Source organism: Lynx canadensis, chromosome B3 (assembly GCF_007474595.2).
Source record: "Lynx canadensis isolate LIC74 chromosome B3, mLynCan4.pri.v2, whole genome shotgun sequence".
Classification (NCBI taxonomy): Eukaryota; Metazoa; Chordata; class Mammalia; order Carnivora; family Felidae; genus Lynx; species Lynx canadensis.
The window spans coordinates 68,432,251-68,454,922 of NC_044308.2; the positions used below are offsets into that span (position 1 = coordinate 68,432,251).

The 22,672-nt window shown below is 41.6% G+C and overlaps 1 protein-coding gene across 1 annotated transcript in view; it reads right to left on the minus strand.

Moving 5' to 3' along the window:
- The window catches only part of FMN1 (formin 1), a 394,550-nt gene extending 376,123 nt beyond the window's left edge, over nt 1-18,427 (minus strand). Inside the window, exon 1 of the mRNA XM_030318570.1 lies at nt 16,542-18,427. Coding sequence (XP_030174430.1) covers nt 16,542-18,396 — 1,855 coding nt within the window. The 5' untranslated portion in view covers nt 18,397-18,427. The remainder of the gene's footprint in view (nt 1-16,541) is intronic.
- Between the last annotated feature and the right edge of the window lie 4,245 nt (nt 18,428-22,672).

Consider the following 22,672-nt stretch of genomic DNA (forward strand, 5'->3'; position numbering starts at 1 on the left):
ATCCAATACATATATTTAGCAGTCAAGTGCCACGCACTATGATAAATGCCAGGAGCACACAGATAAACGTGATTCCTGCCATTCAGGGGCCCATAATCTAGTTAGCGTCAGAGGCTCACACATAAGCAAAAAATTACAACAATGCAAAGTGTTTTTAAATGGAACAAACACAAAGCACTATCTGGAATATATATGGGGGAAAATCTTAACTCTGAACAGGAAGGTTAGGAGAGCTGCATGAAGATGACTTTGCCCTAGGTCTTGACAGATGAGTAGTCCATATGGAAATGTGGCATGTGCAAAGGCACAGAAGCAGAGAAAGGAAGGAAGAGGAAATGAATTTTAAAAAGAGAAGGTGTTATAAAATAAATTTAAAATAATTTCCCCAATCTGATGTGTATGAACTAGGATCTTATTTTCATTGTCATTTTCCTAATTGCTTATGAGGCTTAACATACTTTCGTATACACATTCATCATTCAGACTTTCTCTTAAGCAAATTGACTATCTTCTCCACCTATTTTTTTTTCTCCTGGGCATTTTCCCTTCCTTTTATTAATTTATATGAATTCTTTATCTATTTTCGATGCTAAATCTGTTAGTCGTAAGTGTTGCAAATGTCTTCTCCTAGCTTTTCCTATTATTTTTAAAAATGATATCATTTGTCATAGTCAAGTGATTTTAACTTAATTTAAATTTTATATTATTTTAATATAGACAAATTCACAAATCTTCTTCATGGTTTGTGCTTTTAAGAAACCCTCTCCTAATCCTTACATATTTTCTACTAAAAACGGTAAAGTTTTGCTTTTCATATTTCAATTCTAAATCCCCGTGAAATACATTTTGTACATGAGATAGTTCCAACTTTATTTTTTTCTTCCCACATGAATAATCGATTGTCCCAGCATCATGTACTGAATAATGTATCCTTTCCCAGTCTTTGTAATGTCAGCTGTTGCAGGTAGGATTCCCTGGAAGACAGACCGAGCAGAGAATCCCATGGAGAAGACTTAGTGGGGAGAGATTTCTAGAACAACTCTGATGAGACAGCAAGGGAAGCGGGACCAGGAAGAAGGAGATGTGGCCGCAACAGAGGCCTCAGCTGATCACACACGGAGTCCTAAAGCTAGGATGGCCCTTCGCAGTTGTCCTGCACAAGGCAACAGAACTGGGCTTTTGTACTCTCACACCCACACTAGGCACTGGGTGGGGCTGTCCCTGAGGAATGGCTGGAAGCTCAGGCAAGGCAGCCCCGTTGGGCAGAAATCACCTGTTAGCCGTCAGCCAGCAACAAACACTCCCAGCAGCTAAGGAAACTGGGGTCTTGATCCATATAGGAGGATCTGGGTGGCACACACAGTATCCACCACCCAGCCTCTGCCATGTATCCTCTTTCTAATTTTATTGGCTCTCTGTTCTTTTTTTTTTTTTTTTAAGTTTATTTATTTTTTTAAAAAAAAATTTTTTTTTCAACGTTTTTATTTATTTTTGGGACAGAGAGAGACAGAGCATGAACGGGGGAGGGGCAGAGAGAGAGGGAGACACAGAATCGGAAACAGGCTCCAGGCTCCGAGCCATCAGCCCAGAGCCTGACGCGGGGCTCGAACTCACAGACCGCGAGATCGTGACCTGGCTGAAGTCGGACGCTTAACCGACTGCGCCACCCAGGCGCCCCAATTTAAGTTTATTTATTTTTGAGAGAGAGAGAGAAAGAGAGAGAGAATACAAGCAGGTAAGGGGCAGAGAGAGGGAGAGGAAGACAGAATCCAAAGCAGCCTCCAAGCTCTGAGCTGTCAGTACAGAGCCTGACAGGGGGCTCGAACCCATAAACCATGATATCGTGACCTGAGCTGAAGTCAGACACTCAACCAACTGCGTCACCCAGGCACCCTTGGCTCACTATTCTTTTGGACTCTCTTTCCTATGATATAATTTCCAGATAGGTCTCCTTCCTGCTCCCTACATATAATCCAATTTGTCAACAGCCCTCCTCAAATACATAGCAATAACTATACCCAAAACCTCAGATATGTCAGACTACATGTAGTACAGTAGCACATTTTCTCCCTTGATATGAATATCTATTACTAAAATAGCCTAGCTTTTTCTTTGAATCAGCCACAGGACCCAACTGGCTCAGAATCATTATGTTGTCAACTAAAGCTGAAACAGAAATCTCTTATGTCCTCTGCTTGTAAGGTGGATATATTAATCTAAATGCAGGATGTTTCTAGTATCCTCTTGACTTTAATCTTATTACATTTAGCCTAGGAAGAATTTAGCCTAGGAAGAATTTAACAAGCTTTGATTCTGTCATCTAACACCTCTTTCCACTCAAGTTTTTCTGTGAAGTTGATTAAGAATGTCAACAAGAGGGGCACCTGGGTGGCTCAGTTAGTTAAGTGTCTGACTCTTGGTTTCAGGACAGGTAATGATCTCGCAGTTCATGGGCTTGAGCCCCACGCTGGGCTCTGCACTGACAAAGCAGAGCTTGCTTGGGATATTCTTTCTCTCTCAAAATAAATAATTAAAAAAAAGAATGCCAACAAGATATTGAAAAGAAAGAGGACAGTGGGCAGTGATGAGTCTTGTGACATGCCCATGATACCCTTCTACTTTCAAGACAAGTACACTGATTAACTATTTGCCCAGCTGCAGACCTAGCATGTTTTAATAAAGTGGTTTTCTTCCTAGTCACCGGGGACAGGAAACATCGAATGATCCTTGACTCTGTTTTGTTTTGCTTTGTTTTTCCCCTCAACTGAAAACCCAAACAGATTCATCTAGCTTTGAGTCCACAGTGATCTGGAATCTATCCCTTGTTACTGCTGTCACCAACACCATTACAGACCTTTTTGACTCTTACCCCTGTTTTCAACTGATTATGTTCTCACTATTGCCAAAACTATTTGCCGTGAAATACAAAGTTGGCAAAGTTGTGACCCTTCACAATTCCCCCCATCTGGAAAAAGTGACAGTAAATAGTACCCTTGGGGAATAAGAACATAAATGCATCTTCTCAGAATGTAGTCTGCAGACAATGTCCGCCTACTTTTAGGCCTCTTTGGCATAGAGACTATTGGGCTCAGTAAGGATAACTCACAAGTCACTATTCTTTTTGAGGCTGCCATTTGTAATCACTGAAAGAGTGTTAGTAATAACCTGCTGTTAAGTGTGAGACTTGGAGAAGTGGTTTCTTACTCTGAGACCTGTAGCCAGGAATTGACAGAAATGGGGTATGAACTTGGGTTTCCTGATTTCAAGACAGGGACTTCTTCCCCAATCCAGCTCAACTGAGCAGTTGTGTAAAGAATAGTCTGTTTTCACTGGACAGTGACATGCAGAAGAATGAACCTGGACCACTTTCTTCACCATACACAAAAATTAACTCAAAATGGATGAAAGACCTAAATGTAAGATGAAATAACTTAATGTAAGATTCATCAAAATCTAGAGGAGAAATCAGGCAAAACCTCTCTGACCTTGGCTGCAGCAACTTCTTACTCAACACATCTCCAGAGGCAAGGAAAACAAAAGCAAAAATGAACTATTGGGACCCCATCAAAATAAAAAGCTTTGCACAGCGAAGGAAACAATCTGCAAAACTAAAAGGCAACAGACAGAATGGGAGAAGGTATTTGCAAATGACAATCAGATAAAGGATTAGTATCCAAAATCTATAAAGAACTGATCAAACTCAACACCTGAAACACAAATAATCCAGTTAAGAAATGGGCAAAGACATGAATAGACACTTTTCCAAAGAAGATATCCAGATGGCCAACTGACACATGAAAAAATGCTCAACATCACTCACCATCTGGGAAATACAAATCAAAATCACAATGAGATACCACCTTACACCCCTCAGAATAGCTAACATTAACAACTCAGGCAACAACAGATGTTGGCAAGGATGCAGAGAAAGAGGATCTCTTTTGCATTGTTGGTAGGAATGCAAGCTGGTGCAGCCACTCTGGAAAACAGTATGGAGGTTCCTCAAAAAATTAAAAATAGAACTACCCTGTGACCCAGCAATTACACTACTAGATATTTATCCAAAGGATACAAAAATATAGATTCAAAAAGGTACATGCACTCCAATGTTTATAGCAGTATTATGAACAATAACCAAACTATGGAGAGAGCCCAAATGTCCATCGACTGATGAATAATGGATATAGAAGATGTGCTGAATATACACAATGGAGTATTACTTGGCAATCAAAAAGAATGAAATCTTGCTATTTGCAACTGTGTGGATAGATCTAGATAGTAGTATGCTAAGCGAAATTAGTCAGAGAAAGACAAATATCATATGACTTCACTCCTATGAGGACTTTAAGATACAAAGTAGATGAACATAAGGGAAGGGAAGTAAAAATAATATAAAAGCAGGGTGGGGGACAAAAACATAACAGACTCTTAAGTATGGAGAACAAACAGAGGGTTACTGGATGGGTGTAGGAGGGGAGATGGGCTAAGTGGGTAAGGGGCGTTAAGGAATCTACTCCTGAAATCATTGTTGTACTACATGCTAACTAACTTGGATGTAAATTAAAAAAATAAATTAAAAAAAAAAAAAAGAATGGTCTGTTTCATATGAAAAGTAAGAAAACTGAAGTTTCAAAATGCAGGTGAGTTCTAAAAGGGCAGCCTCCATATCTCTGAAAGTAAAATACTACCCAAAGGACATAGGAAGTGATTTTTCTCCAATAACACAGAGGCTAACAAATAACAACTTCTGTGGCAAAGAGGCAAATGCTTTCTTGACTCGGGCTTTTGGTGAGATTAGTCATATATTAGCATATGATTTTCCAAGACACTTGTTCTTAAAGAATTGGAAAGATGATAACAAAATAGTAGCACTGCTTTTTAGAATAAAGCTGCAGATGTGTGATTGTAATATTTTAATTACTTAGTCAAAATCCTATGACTCCACCAGTATTTGCTGATAACATGGAACTGATTATAAAAGCGACGTACTGAAAGCCTAATGGACACTTAACTACGATTTGGAGAAGTAGCACCTTGGACCACATGGCAGCAGCTGGCACTTGGCAGGCATTGACAGATATTTGAAGACATCTGTGTTGATGCCAGGATGGTTAATATGATTAACAGTAAAAAAAAAAAAGTGATCACAGCAACAAATGTTAAACAGGAAAATATTCAAGAATAGCCTCTACTTTCCTGTATTAAAGCAATGCACAATAGTTGGTTGGCAGAAGGCTAACAAAATTTAAAAACTTGTACATGTTTACAGGTGCATATATCTGGTAAGTTTTGTAATATTCAAAATCATCACAAATATGGCTAAGTGGATATTCAATTATTTCTTTAAAAAATTTTTAATGTTTATTTATTTTTGATAGAACACAAGTGGGGGAGGAGAAGAGAGAGAGGGAGACACAGAACCTGAAGCAGGCTCCAGGCTCTGAGCTGTCAGCACAGAGCCTGATGCGGGGCTTGAACCCACAGACCATGAGATCATGAGCTGAGCCAAAGTCAGATGCTCAACCGACTGAGCCACCCAGGTGCCCCTAAATTCAATTATTTCTTGAGGATAATTCATCTATGTCATTTTGCTCTAATAAAATATTTGCACTTAAAAGATTCTAAATTCATGTAACATAGCTATACATTAGTATAATTGTTTATGTTTTCAATCTTAGTTTCCATGAAAGTGGTTAAGCATAGACACCTTGTTCCCTACCCCCAGAATTTCTGATTCAATAGATCTGGGGGATGGGGCCTGAGAAACAGCATTTTAACAAGTCTCCACATGTGGCTAATAATGTTGCTTGTCCAGGGACCACATTTTGAAAACTGCTGTTCTGTACCACTCTGACCCTCCCACTGGTTCCTATAATCACATATCATTTGTCTATTGATAAATTTCTTGTGCATGAAAGATAAAAATTCATTCAACAATTTGTTATTAAGCCAGCATTTACATAACATATGCTGGTAAGCTATATCAGACATGTCTATATATTAGAGACAGAAAGATGAATAAAGTTAGTCCCTGCATCCATGCACTTTATATTCTAGACAGACATGTAAACAAACAATCATGATGCAATGTGATAAACACCATATGTAAAGCTTCCTGAGAGTAGAATGAAAGTGTTCACTCCACAATGAGGGGAATCAAAAGGCTTTATAGTGGAGACAACACTTAGGACTTTAAAACAAAAACTATTTATTTTGAAACAATTTTAGATTTACAGAAGTTACAAATAGAGTTCCTTATATACCTCAGCTTCCCGACATTACACAGATGTTGACATTTTGCACACGCAAGGTTAAGATGGATTTTGAAGGGTGCCTACCAATTTATTAGGGTATCCCATGTAGAGAAATCATATATGAATACAACCATTGAGACAGGATACACTAATAATATCTGAACATTTTTGGAGAATTATGTGCTAGACATTGTGCCAAGCCCTTTAAGCATAGCATATCACTCAATCCTTACAACATCCCATAAGTAGTTATTATACTATCTACTCTGTGGATACTACCATCACTCCCCTTTTGATGAGGAAACTGAGGCTGTTGTCAATCTTCTAGTAGGTAGAACTGGGGTTTGACAATAAAATGTTCAACTTCGGCACACACCCTCTTAACCAGTGTAGGACGATATACGATCCAGAAATGGAAATCAAAAGTCCATTGTGTATACAGATTGTGTTACATTAGGGAAAGTTTTAGGCACAGGGTTCTGACAGTGGAAGCAAAAGACAAGACCAGAAAAGGAAAAGAAAATTCTAGATAATGGAAAGATACTGTGGTAGGCAGAGTTCCAAAATAGTCTCCTAGATTCTTGTTCCCTGGGGGACATGCCTGCAATGATCCCCTCTCCTTGAGTGAACAGGGCAGAACCTGGTGAAGATGATGGCATGGCACGTCCATGATTCAGTTAAGTTGTATGACAAAGGCAAAGGAATTTTCAGATGTAACTGAGGTCCCTGATATTACCATACTGCTGTCCTGGTTTGGGGGCCTCAACTTCTCCTGCCATGTCTGCCCATTCCTTTCTGGGTCTTGACTTCTGCTTCCACTCTTAGAACCCTGCCCCATAACCCATTCTTTAAGGATTCTGCTCTTCTAGGTAATAACAGGAGCCTAATAGGCAAACTGATATGACTTAGTTTTGTGTGTAGCTTTTGGAAATCAATCACACAGCCTCAAATTATATTGGCATAATACACAACCATTCTAGCAACAGTGCTTTCTTTCGCACAGAAGGCAAACTTCAATGGTGGGTGTCAAGCACCCGGCAAGTGGGCCATTTAGGGACCCCATGAATCACAGCTTAGAAGAGTTATGAGAACATGCCCAGCCTTCTATTTCACCAGCATGTTGGGTGGTAAAGTGTACCTTGGTGAAAATGTGCTGGTCTTTGTTCACGCATAACACAACATGATTAATCTGTGACCAGCAAAATGCATGAAACCGTAAGCCATCTCTGGTTTCCATTTCAAATTGAATCACTTGACTATCCTTCAGTAACTGGCTTTGAGAGTAAAGTAAGTCTCATTTTAATATTTAAAAAAGGTCTGTTCCAGTAAAATCAATCATGTTGTAAAGTTATTCCAATTAAGAGGTTTTTTGTTCACAACAACACTTGGCTTTCTGAAGTGTTTCACAAATTTAATTTCATTTAATTTCATTCCCATCCTCTGGGTATGTTCTGATTCCTAAATCTATGCAGAGATTAATAGTTTTAATGTTGCTTTAAAAATAAAGCATCATCTACCAAAATACTATGATAGTAATCACCTAATATGGTATGAAACCATTTCCATTCTGTTTAGCATAAGACAAATGGGACAAATTTGCCCCTGTTACCAGTTTGCAAATCATGTTTTCTCATCATTCACCAACTCTAACTCACTCTTCCTTTTTCTTTCAACAAAAACATTCATTGAATCCATGCCATGTGTCAGTTACTGAACCTGATTCCAGGTAAATAATGATGAATGTGACACCTTTCCTGTCCTTGAGGGCTTTTTGTTGTTGCTGTTGTTCCCTGTCATGCTGTGCATGCTCCAACAGCACCTGGAGTAGGGACCCTTCATCTACAAGTTTGTTACACTCTTTTGTGTAGAGCCTGCCTTTAACATCTTAAGGTAATTTTAGTAAACTTTCCCTTTCAATTTTCACAGTGCTTTTTTCTTATAGTTCCCACTCTCCCTACAACCCAGGCATGAGTCCAGGGGGCTGGGTCAGCAGAGAATCTACAGGACTTACGTTATGCTATTTTTGGTGTTGCCCCACCCCCTGAGGCGGGTATCTTGCTCATGTGCCTCAAATCTTGCTTTCCTTAGGATGAGCCCTGCCCTGTGACCGTCCTCTGAGCACTCAAGCTAAAGCCTCTTGACAGCTCTAACCATCTAATTACCCAGGCATGCCTAGACCTATGTCTGAATCCTAGAGAGACTATGCTCATGCTCAAGCTGTACATGTTATTTACTCTCTCCACAATTCCTCTGGGATAACTTGGAAAACAACAGCTTTAATCAACCACAGGATTATTTTTGGGTTCTCCCTCCAAGTGCAAAATTCAACCTCAAAACTTTAACTTGGATTTAAAACAAACCAGCAAAAAACATGTATCATAACATTTTAGGGAACATACATGAAACCCAGATGATCCAACTTACTGCCTCATCGTGGATAAAACTATGTCTGTCACGTGAGTCACGAAAATCTGAACCTCAATGTCAAAAGCCCCCACTCACTTGCTTAGTGTGAAATCCAGTCTTCCCTCAGGCTCTTCCTCATCAGCTATGCCCTCCACTGGTCTCACAACGTCTCCGTGCTCAAGGGCCTGGCCACTCCTGCCACCCTCTGCTCTGTGGCTCTGTCACTCTCTGCCCTTGGGTTTCTAACAACCTCTTCCAGACTATTGAAGCTGGCTCAGCAGGAAAGTTCCTGCCTCTCTTGAACAGTTCCTCCACACTCACTGCAAGACTGCTGGGCTTCTCATGACAAAGTTACTCCTCCCCTTCATGCCAGAGCCCCTTCCCCCTGGTGTATGGGAGCATTTGTAGGAAGAGGAGGAAACGTCTATGCACAGACTTATTCTCTCATGATGCTTCTTCTCCTTCCACTGTCTGTTGTTCTTCTCTATTGCTCAATATCCTTTAAGGACCCCACAGTCCCTCTATATCCTATACATGTGTGAATCCCAATTCTAACCTACTTTCCAGTTCTTTCCTGTAAGGCTCTGGGGCATATAGAAAGCATCTGGGGGGCGCCTGGGTGGCGCAGTCGGTTAAGCGTCCGACTTCAGCCAGGTCACGATCTCGCGGTCCGGGAGTTCGAGCCCCGCATCAGGCTCTGGGCGGATGGCTCGGAGCCTGGAGCCTGTTTCCGATTCTGTGTCTCCCTCTCTCTCTGCCCCTCCCCCGTTCAAGCTCTGTCTCTCTCTGTCCCAAAAATAAATAAAAAAAAAAACGTTGAAAGAAAAAAAAAAAAAAAAAAAGAAAGCATCTGGGTCCACATACTGGAACAATCCATGACTGTGGGAAAAGCTTGAAAAGCCTCCTGTTAAGAGTGAAGAAACTCCAGAACATGCCACAGCAGGAGGCTGAGCTACCAGGGCACACAGAGAAACTCTAGGAGGATGGTATGGCCTAATATCACAGCCCAGAGGCCACAAAAATTTACTAAGTAATATGGTTGCATCAGTATTTAAGAACTATCTAACGGGAGTCACTGTCCTTGTAAGTGATCAGAAAGAAGATAAAGTAAAAGAGGCAGTAGGAATCATTTACCTGATGGAGCTACCAAGAGGAAGAAAGTAGGCCCAGGAGGTGTCTACTGTTTTCAGAAAGCAATCTCTCCCAGAAGAGTCCATGAGGAATAAAACAAAACAGACACCTTTGAAATTCAGTACTTTGCTTTATCAATTTGATAAAACGCCTTTTTTTTTTTTAATATATTTTTTTTCTCAATGTTTTTATTTATTTTTGGGACAGAGAGAGACAGAGCATGAACGGGGGAGGGGCAGAGAGAGAGGGAGACACAGAATCGGAAACAGGCTCCAGGCTCTGAGCCATCAGCCCAGAGCCTGACGCGGGGCTCGAACTCACGGGCCGCGAGATCGTGACCTGGCTGAAGTCGGACGCTTAACCGACTGCGCCACCCAGGCGCCCCAGATAAAACGCCTTTGATACAATTACCACCTTAAAAGCTTGTTGTTGTTGTTTTTAATGTCCTAACCAATAATGCTATGAAGCTGAATGGTTGAATTATGTGACAAAAAAAAAGTATCTATTCTAAAAAATGGTTTTCTCTTTTAGATTTTTCATGGCTCTTACTTCTAATCACAGAACTAATTCTGTCATTTCTATGTGTCTTTAGAATTACATTAGACGGATGTGTGTGGCCGGGGACTGCAGACTGCCACCCTGGCCTTACATCTTGTGCTCCAAATCCAAGAATATAAAAGAAACAAGTGAAAAACAATTCAGTAGAAGGTGTTATCCTCAAAACACAATTGGATATTAATCTGGGAAAAATTCACATACATAGAGCTGGCTCAGGATTTTAAAACATTAAATCTTGGTCCTGGTCCTGGCTTTTGAAACATCCTGTCTTTTGAAAAACAGGATTTGAATGAGAGAAACACCCATCATTTATTTTACATGGAAATTCACTTCAAAATACAAATTGTTCATTGGTAGAAAATCTACTTCATATTTCATATGCTAATGAGCTATTCTTAATTTGCAATAATTAAGACAGATATTTTTAAGTTCTTTTTGTGCTTTTCACAAAAAGCAACCAAACACAATGTGATATCAATCATTGTTAAGTATGAGAGCTTCGTTTTTAAAAACCAGATAAGTTTTTCTAAATCCATGGACTGAAACCTGTATCACAAGATCTTCTAATTCTTTTACTTCCTCTATTTTTGAATTTTTCACAATAAAACAGTCAACCTACTTAAATTTAGAGGTATGAAGGTCATATGACAAAGAAATGAAAGGTGCAATTATCATTTATTACCAAGATAACTGCTGCTTTGTACCAAAACATCCACCATACAGCCTTCATTACCTTGTTGCTCATTTAAAATACCATTCTGTCTTCCTGCATTTCTTGGTCTTCACCTATCTGCATCATCTTGTCTTCCTTTTGCCCCTCCAGATCCACTCTCCGCCCTTCTCCACCTGCTCCTAGCCCTGGAAGGCTGACCTTGCAGACCACATCCATCGGCTCCCTTACACTCTGCCTTCTGGCTGATTCAGTTAGAGGTGTCCATGCAGAAGATCAAAGGAGAGAATGGCCAGGATATTCATTCCCACAACTTCCTCTCTGCAAGGTGCCTCTACCAGAGGCCACTGCTGCTGCCATGTGATCCCCTCTGTGAAGCTCCCCTCTCTGGGTTCCAGTGACCACTGCTTCCCTTGCTCGCAACCTCAGGCCGGGGGTATCTATTCCCTATCAGGACCTTTCCTAGCAGGAGCCTTTATAAAGTTCCTTCTTCTCTTGGTTTCTCGATAATGCTCCATCCCATCCTAATCCTCCCTGCCTGACTAGTCTTCTGTGGGCACTGCTTTCCCAGCTCGCTAGCAAACTGTATTTCCCTGAGTAGCAAAGTAATCTCAGAGCTGAGCTTCTCGCCCTATTAAAGGATATGGGGAAAATACGGGAAAGGGTACTTTAGTTATAATCCTACTACACACATATGTAATCATGCTAGGTGCATTTGTTCTCTCTTTAAAAAGTAGTTAAAATTTTTTTAGTATTTATTTTTGAGAGAAAGAGAGAGAGAGCATGAGCAGGGGAGGGGCAGAGAGAGGGAGGGGCGGAGAGAGAGAGAGGGGCAGAGAGGGGCTTCAGAGGATCTGAAGCCAGCTCTGTGATTACAGCAGAGAGCCCAATGCAGGGCTCGAACTCATGAACCATGAGATGATCTGAGCCACAGCCAGATGCTTAACCGACTGAGCCACCTCTTTAGAAGGTAGTTAAATCACTCTGTAAAAGGAGTAGGTATATGATGAAATAGGGGAAGGGGATTAAGAGGCACAAACTTAAAGTTATAAAATATGTAAGTCATGAGGATAAAAAGTACAGCATAAGGAATATAGTCAATAATATTATAATAATGTTGTATGGCAGCAGACGGTAACTGTGCTTACACTGGTGAGTATTGCATAATGTCTAGAATTTCTAATCACTATGTTGTACACCTGAAACTAATATAACACATATGTCCACCATACTTCAATAAATAAAGGACAACCATTTTAGAAGTGTTTCAATCACTCTTTAAAAGCCATAAAAGTGATACATCTACTGTAACCAGTGATGTAATGTAAAAATATATAAAGAAAAGTTACATGGGGCGCCTGGGTGGTTCAGTCGGTTAAGTGCCTGACTTCAGCTCGGGTCATGATCTCATGGTTCGTGGGTTAAAGCCCCACATTGGGCTCTGTGCTGATAGCTGAGAGCCTGGAGCCTGCTTCAGATTCTGTGTATCCCTCTCTCTCTGGCCCTCCCTGGCTCGTGCTCTTTCTTTGTCTCTCAAAAATAAATAAACGTTAAAAAACAAAAAAATTAAAAGAAAAGAAAAGAATTTATTCTCTTCCCCAATGCTTCTGGATCCTTCCCCTTTACTTCATTCCCCACCTTCACCATGCTTTTCCCCCAGATAAAGAATGTGAATAGCCTGGTCAATCTTTTTCTACACCCGTCTCCATGATATTCAAGCTCATACCAAACATGTATTCACTCATATGTGGAGAGGGGTGATACTTGCCTTTACAAAACTGCAAGCATGCTACACATTACCTTGCAACTTGCTAGATAGATACAGATCTAGTTCAACACTTTGAACAGCCTCATAATACTATACAGTAGAAATGTACTAGAATTTATTTACCCATTTCTCTACTGATGGACATTCAAATTTTTTCAGCTATTTTTGCCAGCACAAACAATGCTACGGTAAACACCCTTATGCATCTATGTTTACTAGTGCATCTATTTATGTAAACCAAATTCCAAAATGTAGGGTTGCTAGGTCAAAGTTACCTATAGTTTCAAACGCCACGCCCTTACTTTCTTAAAAGTATATAGCAATGTGTTTCTTGTTTAATTCTTATATTTGTTTTATACGGATATGATATGATATATGTAATTTCTGAATCTTATTTGCTCTCTTAACATGAATTACAGATAACTTTCTGTGCACTATATGCTTTCTGCAGTGATCTTAAATGGTTGCATATGCCCATTAATGTTATGAAGTGTCTTTACGTTTTTACTGGAACTGTATCAAACCTTAGTATTATTGTGGAAGAATTTCTATCCATTCCTTGTAATAAACACTTACAGAGACAGAAGTTTTGAAAGTAGCATCAGATATTAAAACAACTATTCCAAGTGTTCTTCTCAACTCCTAATCAGTTGACATGAACTATGTCTTTTGATGGGCCCCAGAATCGATCAAGTGACTCACAATTTCAAGCAGAACTACGCCTGGGGCATCTGCTTCTACCACCGCCTCAGTGACTTCAATCAGGGGACAAAGATCATGAGGTTGCCAAGGAGCACACAGAAACCCGGGGCGTTTTCCTAAGTGTGGTGAGCCAAATCCCATGTGATTCTTCTGGCATTAAAAAGGGTCTATTTCAGATCAAAGGTAGAAAGAAAGCCATCAAAACAGAAATGAATCCCAGCCTCAAGGATACCACTGTGTAGGTTAGCACCACTAGAGTCCCTCTAGGTTTGAGAAAATACCCCATTCCACAAAGGCTTGGGAACATCCGGCAGGAGTTTCCATCCCAAAATAAAATACTACAAAACCAATCCCAAAGGGAGAGTGGGGAGAAGGCAATGTGTCTGTTGAGGGGAGGGCGTAAGAAGACAAATCTGGCCACCGTTCATTGTTAGTATATTTTCTATTTGATCATATCACCACCAGACAAGAAATCCCTGTGTATAGCCCTTGGAATGAAGAATTAAGAAAACTGCAAAGCAAATAGGAGGTGGACCAGTAGCCTCTGTGATGCCTTCATGCTATTTCCTCTGTGGATGGTAATACTGGCTTTAACTCTTAGTCCTGTGAGAAGGAGAAGCAGATTTCACTCTTTTCTGAGAATTACTACATGCCCATAACACTAAAGAGTCCTCCAACTGGAAACAGATCTGATTACTTTTGCCAGACTTAATCTCTTACTTGAGCAGTTAATGAGAGCTTTCAATAATCTTAATCACATCACTTCAATAAAATACCTAGATGTGATTTCCACAGGAAATAAATGTCCACAGACCATAAACTCAACCTGGTTAATAGCTAACATGGGAGACAGGTGGGAGTTCGACTCAGATAAAGGGCCACGGTGCAGTGATAGTAAATGAATTACGTCCCCTTGCCCCCTCCACCCACCATCAGGGCTGCTGGGGACTGTCTGAGGCCTCTGCTGGGAAAGAGTGACAGGGGAAATAAAATGAAAGGCAGCTGGAAGCAGGAAAATTCTCCCGTATATGGACCCACAGGCAGCCGAAAGTCACTGAAGGACCCAGAATATGAAGAGAACTCATGACCCCAAAAAAGGGGAATTCGAGGGAGAAGGTCACAGGACCATAGGATATAAATCAAAGACCCACTATCTGAAGAACCCCCTCCCAGGGATGGCAACAAGAGACAATATTTGGAGGCCTCAGAGGAAGGTCCCAGCAGAAGGGAAGTCACCCATACCGGAAGAAACAGTCTCTCCCACTCCTATGCTCCTTCTTTCCAATTCCTTCTTTTATAAGGTTAAAAGAACATTGTAATGATTCTAAGGACTGGCTCCTAAAGTGCTATGGAAGGCTGGGGCCAAAGTAAAGGATATGGTTCTGAGCAATTGTATAGAGAGGCCAAGGGAAAGTGTGACCACCCACTGAACTTACCCCTCAGTGGGTTTATGGTCAGTCACCATAGAAACCGTGTGCCTGCCTTGACACAGATACAACAGAGCTGTTATAATATTTTTCATACAGAAAATCGGCAACAATATAAAAAGATAATTCTTAATCAGGAAAAAAAGATTTACTGAAGCTCAACGTTAAATATGCCCAGTTTCTGGATGAGGGATGCACACAATCCTAGAATTTGGTGTGATTTCTTGAAAAGAACCTTTAGAGTCGAAGCAGCTATTCCACACCCAAGCCTCCAGAAGTCACTCATCTAATAACTGCACAGACTTCCCTTTCCAAGAATTTCAAAGGCTCCAGCATCCGTACAGAGAGAGAATTCTCATCACTAGGGTTCTATGATACATGATATAAAATCTGTAATTCTATATGGCTTTCCTGGTGAAGCATATTAGTTATGTCACGAAAGCAACAAGTCTTCTCAAAATAAGATCAATATATCACAGACACAAGATCAAACGCATTTACCCCATGTTCATAAAGAACCACGCCTGGATCAATGACTTAGAGAAATTTTTAAAATGTCAAGAGTCAGACAAACAGAAAGCTGTTGAAATTCCTCTTTCCTAGATGGCATTTTTATCTCAAAAATTGTGCATGAGGTTTTCTCTAACATCGAAGAGACCATATATCGTATTACGACCCATTCCCCGGACAAAGCAATGACCACATGCTGTGGGAGGACCCCCCTCGAAAAGACTCCGTCACCTGCACAGCGGCATATGAAACCCTGAGCCCCTGGCCACGTTGGCCTGGACAAATAAATGTAAGGAATACTGGAGAGGCGCTTTTTATACACTGTCTTTTTCGGTCTTACTGAATCTGCTTTATAGAACCCTTAAAATTATTTTCGTGTAAAATTTTAAATCACATTAAACACATAAGCCAGATTAGCTCTTTAGGACCCACAAGTAAAAAATAACAGTAAAATAGGCCATAAGTAAAATAGAATACACATTACTTCATACACATTTGGGAAATGAAGAGTGAAAGGAAACAAAGAAAGAAAATCAGAACCAAGTTTCTTCAACAAGAGAGACTGAATTCATCCCTCTTCTAGTACAAAAAGAAAGTCTTTGTCATAAAGTAATGATGCTTATAAAACTGATTATTAAAAAACAAAAACGAAAAACCTGTAACAACAGACACGTCGCGCTTTCCCCCTTCTGCTTAGGGAATCCCAACAAACCCGAGCTACTCCAGCAGCATGAACAGCAGAATTTAGGTCAAGGGGCCAATTACCCAGCGGAGGCATCAAAGGCAGAGACAAGTCGCTACTTCTTTCTGCTAGTCCCTGTTTCCTTTGAGAGTCCTGAGGTAAGCAACCATGGAGGCAGCTTTAGAATATGCCAAAATAAAGTATTTTTTAAAAAAGTTTACAAAGTATTGCTCCTAAGAGCCACTTAGACCCCTGACCCTGTAAGTCTGCACCATCTACACCGTCTCCACACTCTCCTAGGTCACTCCCGCTTCTCTTGCCTCAACATGAACTCACAGACCTGGTTAAGTAGCCAGGCTCTAAAGAGCATGAGCAGATTACAGTTTGTGAGCTGCCCAAGAACAGATGCAAAGTATCTCACACGGGGACTTACCTGGAGGTGACTGGTACTGGGGCCGAGCTGTGGTCTTTCCGGGCCCCAAGCTCTTTTCCAAAGGTTCCCCAGACGCCAAGCGAGGTTGGCCTGCTCCAAGGGAGGTCGAGCTGGCTCCTTTGGTCTCCGTGACCTTTGCAGAGGTTGGTGGCTCCAAGGTGTCAGCAGAGGAGGACCCAGAGAAAGTACTGCTCTTTCTGCCAGGAGAGTCATCGGGAGCCGCTTCCCTCTCACCAGGCAGCGGAGGGAGCTGGAGGACCCTGTGATGCTGCCGAGGGCTGGGAAGCCTTGGAGAAGGAGGCGAGGGAACAGGTGACATCCGTGTGTATGCACAGGACTGAGAGGATGAATTATTCAGCGGCATGCTGAGGGCTGCCAGGGCTGGGGGGGACGGTCTCTTCTCATCGCCTCCGGGTTGTGACCAGTCAGGGCCTACACTGGGGGGCGGATCCAGAAACAAGGTTTTGTGACCCTTCAGAGGCATCCCAGCTTTCCTCTTGCTTCTGGTTTCTGGGAGGGTGTGGGTGGCTGGCGTGCTGAGGGGGAAGCCCAGCCTTTTCCCCTCGGTGGCTTCATCTACCTTCTCACTCTCTATCACCTTCAGCAGGACCTTGTTCACAGCCCCCTCGGCGCTGGCTGGGATACGTTCCCTGTCCGATGCCTGCAATGACCTGTCTCCGTGCTGCTCCGTGCCCGGCCACCTGCAACCCCGAGTCCCGGCCTCGGCTCCAGGGAGGGTGAACAAGTCTGCTCTGGGTATAAACTCAGCTTGGGCTGCCGGGCAAATGGCAACACTTTCCTCACTCTCAAGATGTGTTTTAACTACTCTTTGCACCTGAGTGGACAGGTCCTGGACTTTGGCCACCACTTTGGAAACAGGCTTCTTCCCGCATGTATGCTCACCAGACTTCTCCCTCCGGCCCTTTTCTGCCTCTGGATGTTGCTCAGGGTCCTCACGACGTTCAGACAAATCTGTTTGCTGGTGCGCCAGCCTGCGTGGGCCCCTCTTTGGCACTCTAGCACCACTATCATCTCCTGGCTCTGTGGAGCTGCAGTCAGGGGGCAGCCCTCCTCTTCCAAACCCAGTGCCCTCAGAAGTCTTCCTGAAGCTCCCACTGGCATCCAGTGCACCGGGGATCTCTGGGGGACAGCTCCCTCTCCACTGTACGGAAGACGTGAACGCCCCACTTGGGAGCAAGTTGCCTTTCTCCTCTAGAAGCCAAAGATTACGCCTTGTTCGAGAAATAGGAAGGGAGTTACTGGAACAGATTTGGTCCTTCCCCATCTGAGGAGCCGATTCCTGGCCCCCACGCCCTTTTCTTCTTGTCCTCTTCTGTGGAAGCACCTGAAAGCTTCCTCTCCTTCCACCAAACCTCCGGGGCTTTTTGTTCCCATGGGCGCTCCTCTTATTGAGACAGCCCACGGGGGGCTCACCCGGCCAGTCACCAGCACTCTGGAAACAGTCGTCCTCAGGGGCCAGGCTCACGGACAGCTCCGGTAGTTTCCCCTCCTGGCTCCCCATCGTAATCCCCAGGATGTGGTCTGAGCTCAGCAGATTGGCCAGAAGTCTCTCCCTCTCTGCTGTGAGTTTGTACAGCTCAGTTAAAATGTCTTTTGTGGGAGTTTGCTTGAAAAATATGTCGCCTGGATGTTCATTCGGCTGCAGGCTGAGGCTGATGACGTCTGACCCCTCCCTGACTTGGTAGCAGTTATGAAACCCTTTATTGGATCTGTCTAGAGTTACAGTGCCCTTGTATGAAAATCCTCTGACTTCCCCCCTTGGAAGATAGAAGCTGATGTAGCAGACTTCAGTAATGGGCTTACGCAATTGGAGGGTGCAGTGAGTGCCTTCCATTATGCCTACCTAATTATTCATGCCTTGGAGATGCTGGTCTGTGGTCAGGCTTCCCAGGCTCCGGTGGTAGGGCATGTGATGGTGGCTAGGCAGGGAAAGCAGCTGACAATCATCTCCAGCAACAAGACTGCCTGGTAGAAGAACAGGGGAAGAAAGCAGCTTGTGTAACAGACTGCATAAATCACAAGCCAACATCAATCAAAGCATAGTCATGACCTACCCTTCCTCTCTGGCTGGCCTCAACCAACTCAACTCACACCAGCCAGAAAGCTGACTGCAACCTCTTCCCCACTCCCATCCCACCCTGGACCAGAGTTTTTCTACAGCCGAGGGTTGGGAGAGCGCTCTAATTTCAGCCCTAAGACAAAAGTTCCTTTTCCCCACAAGGGAAATCACAATATACCCTAGAGCAGGTCTGTCAACTTCTCTAGGCTTCAGTTTGTGTTTTTCTATTAAACACAGCTAATAGACCTCCCAGAAATCCCACAGAAAAGGGACTTTGAGATCCTTAGAAAACATAGACATTTTAAGAACTTGTGTTTGCAATATTTGCAAAAATGAGTCAAGCTTTTTTATCTCCAAAAAGTAGTTGTTAACATTTGAGATTAATTATCTATTTCACTTAAAGCAGTATAAGGTAAAGGTATTAGGCCACAAATTTGGAGTCTTTCCTGAATACAACTCACATATCTTTGTCAAAACAGTTAAAAGTGAAAATTTTTAAGTTTGAAATTTAATTAATTCAGGGGTCTTAATCAAGACTGTTTGTCATTTTCCCAACTTCTTGCCCATTTAAGGCCAAATGGAAGGACAGAGAAAAAGCAAATATCTATATGCTACTGCTGGCCTTGTATGGACTTTCCATGTCTTTACCAAAAAAAGGAGCTGAAAAGTCACATAAGCAGTGAAGGTGGCTGTTCTCTCCTGAGATCTGAGGAATACCAGGAATGTCTTTGTGGCTAACGTCCTCCTCTCCCCCCAGACCAAGAAATATGGAGCTTAGAATTCTGTATTACAACACTTCACGTTGTAATACAACAAAACAAGCATTTCCTAGTCTTTAAGACTTCTGTGGCTAAACGACATTCCCCCTGGGAAAGGGTAACACAGTAACCACTTATTCATCATTGATATCCCTTGGGAATTATTTTCCTCAGATACTTTATAACTAGTTCTAAATAAGAAAAAACTAAAGAAAAGTACATTTTGAGTGTCAGAAGAGAGAAAGGAGAAAAGAGTTTTGTAACAGAACCTCCTTGAGGAAGACAGATAAAGAGTGATAAAAATGAAGGTTAAAAAAAATGCACACATCTGGTCAACCCACAAGTGCCAGGAGGACTGAGAGTACTCAGAGAAAGGGAAAGTGGAACACCATTTCAAAGTGCTAAAAGAAAAGATGTGTTAAGCCAGAATTTTATATACAGCTAAAATAGTCCTCAAAAATGATAGTGAAATAAAGACATTCTCAGACGAAGATAGAGTTAGTTGCCAGCAGACCTGCTCTAAAAGAATTGCTAAAGGAAGCTTTTCAGAGAGAATGAAAAAAGTAAGAAACTTGTAACATCAAGAAACAAGAAAAGGCAACAGAAATAGTAATATCTGTGTAAATATAGTATGATTCCTCTCTTGAGTTCTTTAAACGATGTTTAACAGTTGAAAACAAAAAATATTACATTTTCAGTGGGGTTGCAATATATGTACATATAATACACAAGACAGCTACAAAATTAAGGAGATGCGGTAAAGTATAATGGTAATTTAATTCTGACTACACTGTGAAGAGTTAGGCATGCATATTTAGTCCCTAGAGCAACCACTAAAAGAGATATAATGAAAAATACAATTGATATATTAAAATGGAATAACAAAAAAACATTCAAATAACTCAAAAGAAAACAAGAAAGGGGAAAAAAAAGACAGGAACCAAAAAAGAGGCAACAAACATAAGTAAATCATAAAATGGTAAACCTAAATTTAAACATATCAACAATTAACATTAAATGTAAATGGTCTACACACACCATTAAAAAAAAAAAGATTGTCAGGGTGCCTGGGTAAACCTAAATCTAAATGTATCAACAATTAACATTAAATGTAAATGGTCTACACACACCACTGAAAAACAAAAGATTGTCAGGGTGCCTGGGTGGCTCAGTCAGTTGAGTGTCTGACTCTCAGTTTCGGCTCAGGTCATGATCTCATGGTTTCATGAGTTCAAGCCCCGCATCAGGCTCTGTGCTGACAGTGCGGAGCCTGCTTGGGATTCTCTCTCTCTCCCCCTCTATCTCTGCCCCTCCCCCACTATGCTGTCTCTGTCTCAAAATAAATAAACTTTAAAGAACTTAATAAAAAATAAATTAAAAAACAAAGATTGTCATAACCTGTATGGTATGCACTTAAGGTCACTGGCTTGGATGAAGTTTACTCAAGAAAACTACACAGTTTTAGACAGAACAAAACAAAAACAAAAACAAACAAAACAAAAACGAAGGTTGTAGAACACAGTACTGGAAACACAGCTATTTAAGGGCTAAATGGAGGGAAACAAGACTACGCAAAGCTGAAAAAGATTGGGTAGTAAGATAATTCTCCATATTTTGTAGCTACAGAAATTAAGATTCAGTGATTTAACTTCTTACTATGCTTTTATTATAGGTCTGTAAACCCTAGCTCTAACATCTTTCAATCAGTGTTGCCAAACTGAGACCAGAACCCATGTCTCAGACACTAGTGTTAGATTACACCAGACAGCTTCCATAATATAAGCAAGCCTTTCTTCCTCCCTTCCCTGCAATAACAGGAGTCACATACCCAGTTACACCTTTAAATTCTTCGCTTCATTCTCACCTATCATCTCTTCTTAAAGACCTGTTGCATTTTCCCTCTATTGCTACATTTTCTTTTGCAGAGGAAAGGGCAAAAACAGTGAAAGTCATAGCCATGGTGTTGTACTATGATGAACCGTTCAACTAAAGATCAGGCGATACAGTGTAGAAGATAAAAGGAGTGACTTTGGGGTTGTAGATCGCAACATTGGTCATGTGGCTTGTGGCAGGATACATAGCAAAGTAAGTCCCTACCAACTATAAAAGAAAAGCATCCCATTCTTGGAATTCTAAACTTTAAAACAATGTTGTAAAGTTGTACCCTGTTTCCAAGATAAAATACTCTTCTACCAGGTTCTGTGGGTCCAAATCCAGGTGCAAGGGGGCTTCTTCATGCTATCGGTTCATAATTTCTGAGTTTCCAATGATCATGTAAGCAAATAGGGGTGGTACTCGTAGTACCTCTCTCTCTAGGCCTTACCATTTAACAAGAAAAAAGAAACAAAAGACATTTCTGCAATGAAAGGTAGGGATTGAGAAGTGAATTGTTTTAATTATAAAGTGGAGTTGCTGGGGCGCCTGGGTGGCGCAGTCGGTTAAGCGTCCGACTTCAGCCAGGTCACGAACTCGCGGTCTGAGTTCGAGCCCTGCGTCAGGCTCTGGGCTGATGGCTCAGAGCCTGGAGCCTGCTTCCGATTCTGTGTCTCCCTCTCTCCCTGCCCCTCCCCCGTTCATGCTCTGTCTCTCTCTGTCCCAAAAATAAATAAACGTTGAAAAAAAAAATTAAAAAAAAAAAAAGTGGAGTTGCTTGAAAAGGACAAGGTTCTCCTGTGAATGCACAAGAGCACAGGTATTGATGTATCAGTGGCACAAAGACAATCTAACTTGCCTGAATTTAGCATCCACAGGGCATCTTAGAGGAAATTTATGGAAGAAAAAAAAAGATTATTTCATATTAGAAAGTGAATTTCAGAATTAGCTTTGCTACAATTTTGGATATCCAAAATCCAAATAATTTAAGATAGATTATTGCAAAGAATACACACATTTTCAGACACTCTTATTTCCCCATTCTCTTCTGCAGTTTGAAATTATTTTTTTTAATTTTTTTTAACATTTTATTTATTTTTGATACAGAGAGAGACAGAGCATGAATGGGGGAGGGTCAGAGAGAGAGAGAGAGGGAGACACAGAATCCGAAACAGGCTCCAGGCTCCGAGCTGTCAGCACAGAGCCTGACGCGGGGCTTGAACTCACGGACCGCGAGATCATGACCTGAGCCCAAGTCGGATGCTTAACCGACTGAGCCACCCAGGTGCCCCTGAAATTACTTTTATCAAGATTGTTATGCACATCCTCCACTATCGTTAATGAACATTTACAGGGCTGTCTCTGGAGCACAGAATAACTGTCCACACTTTTCCCCAGGATCTCTCAACCAAAGAAAAGAC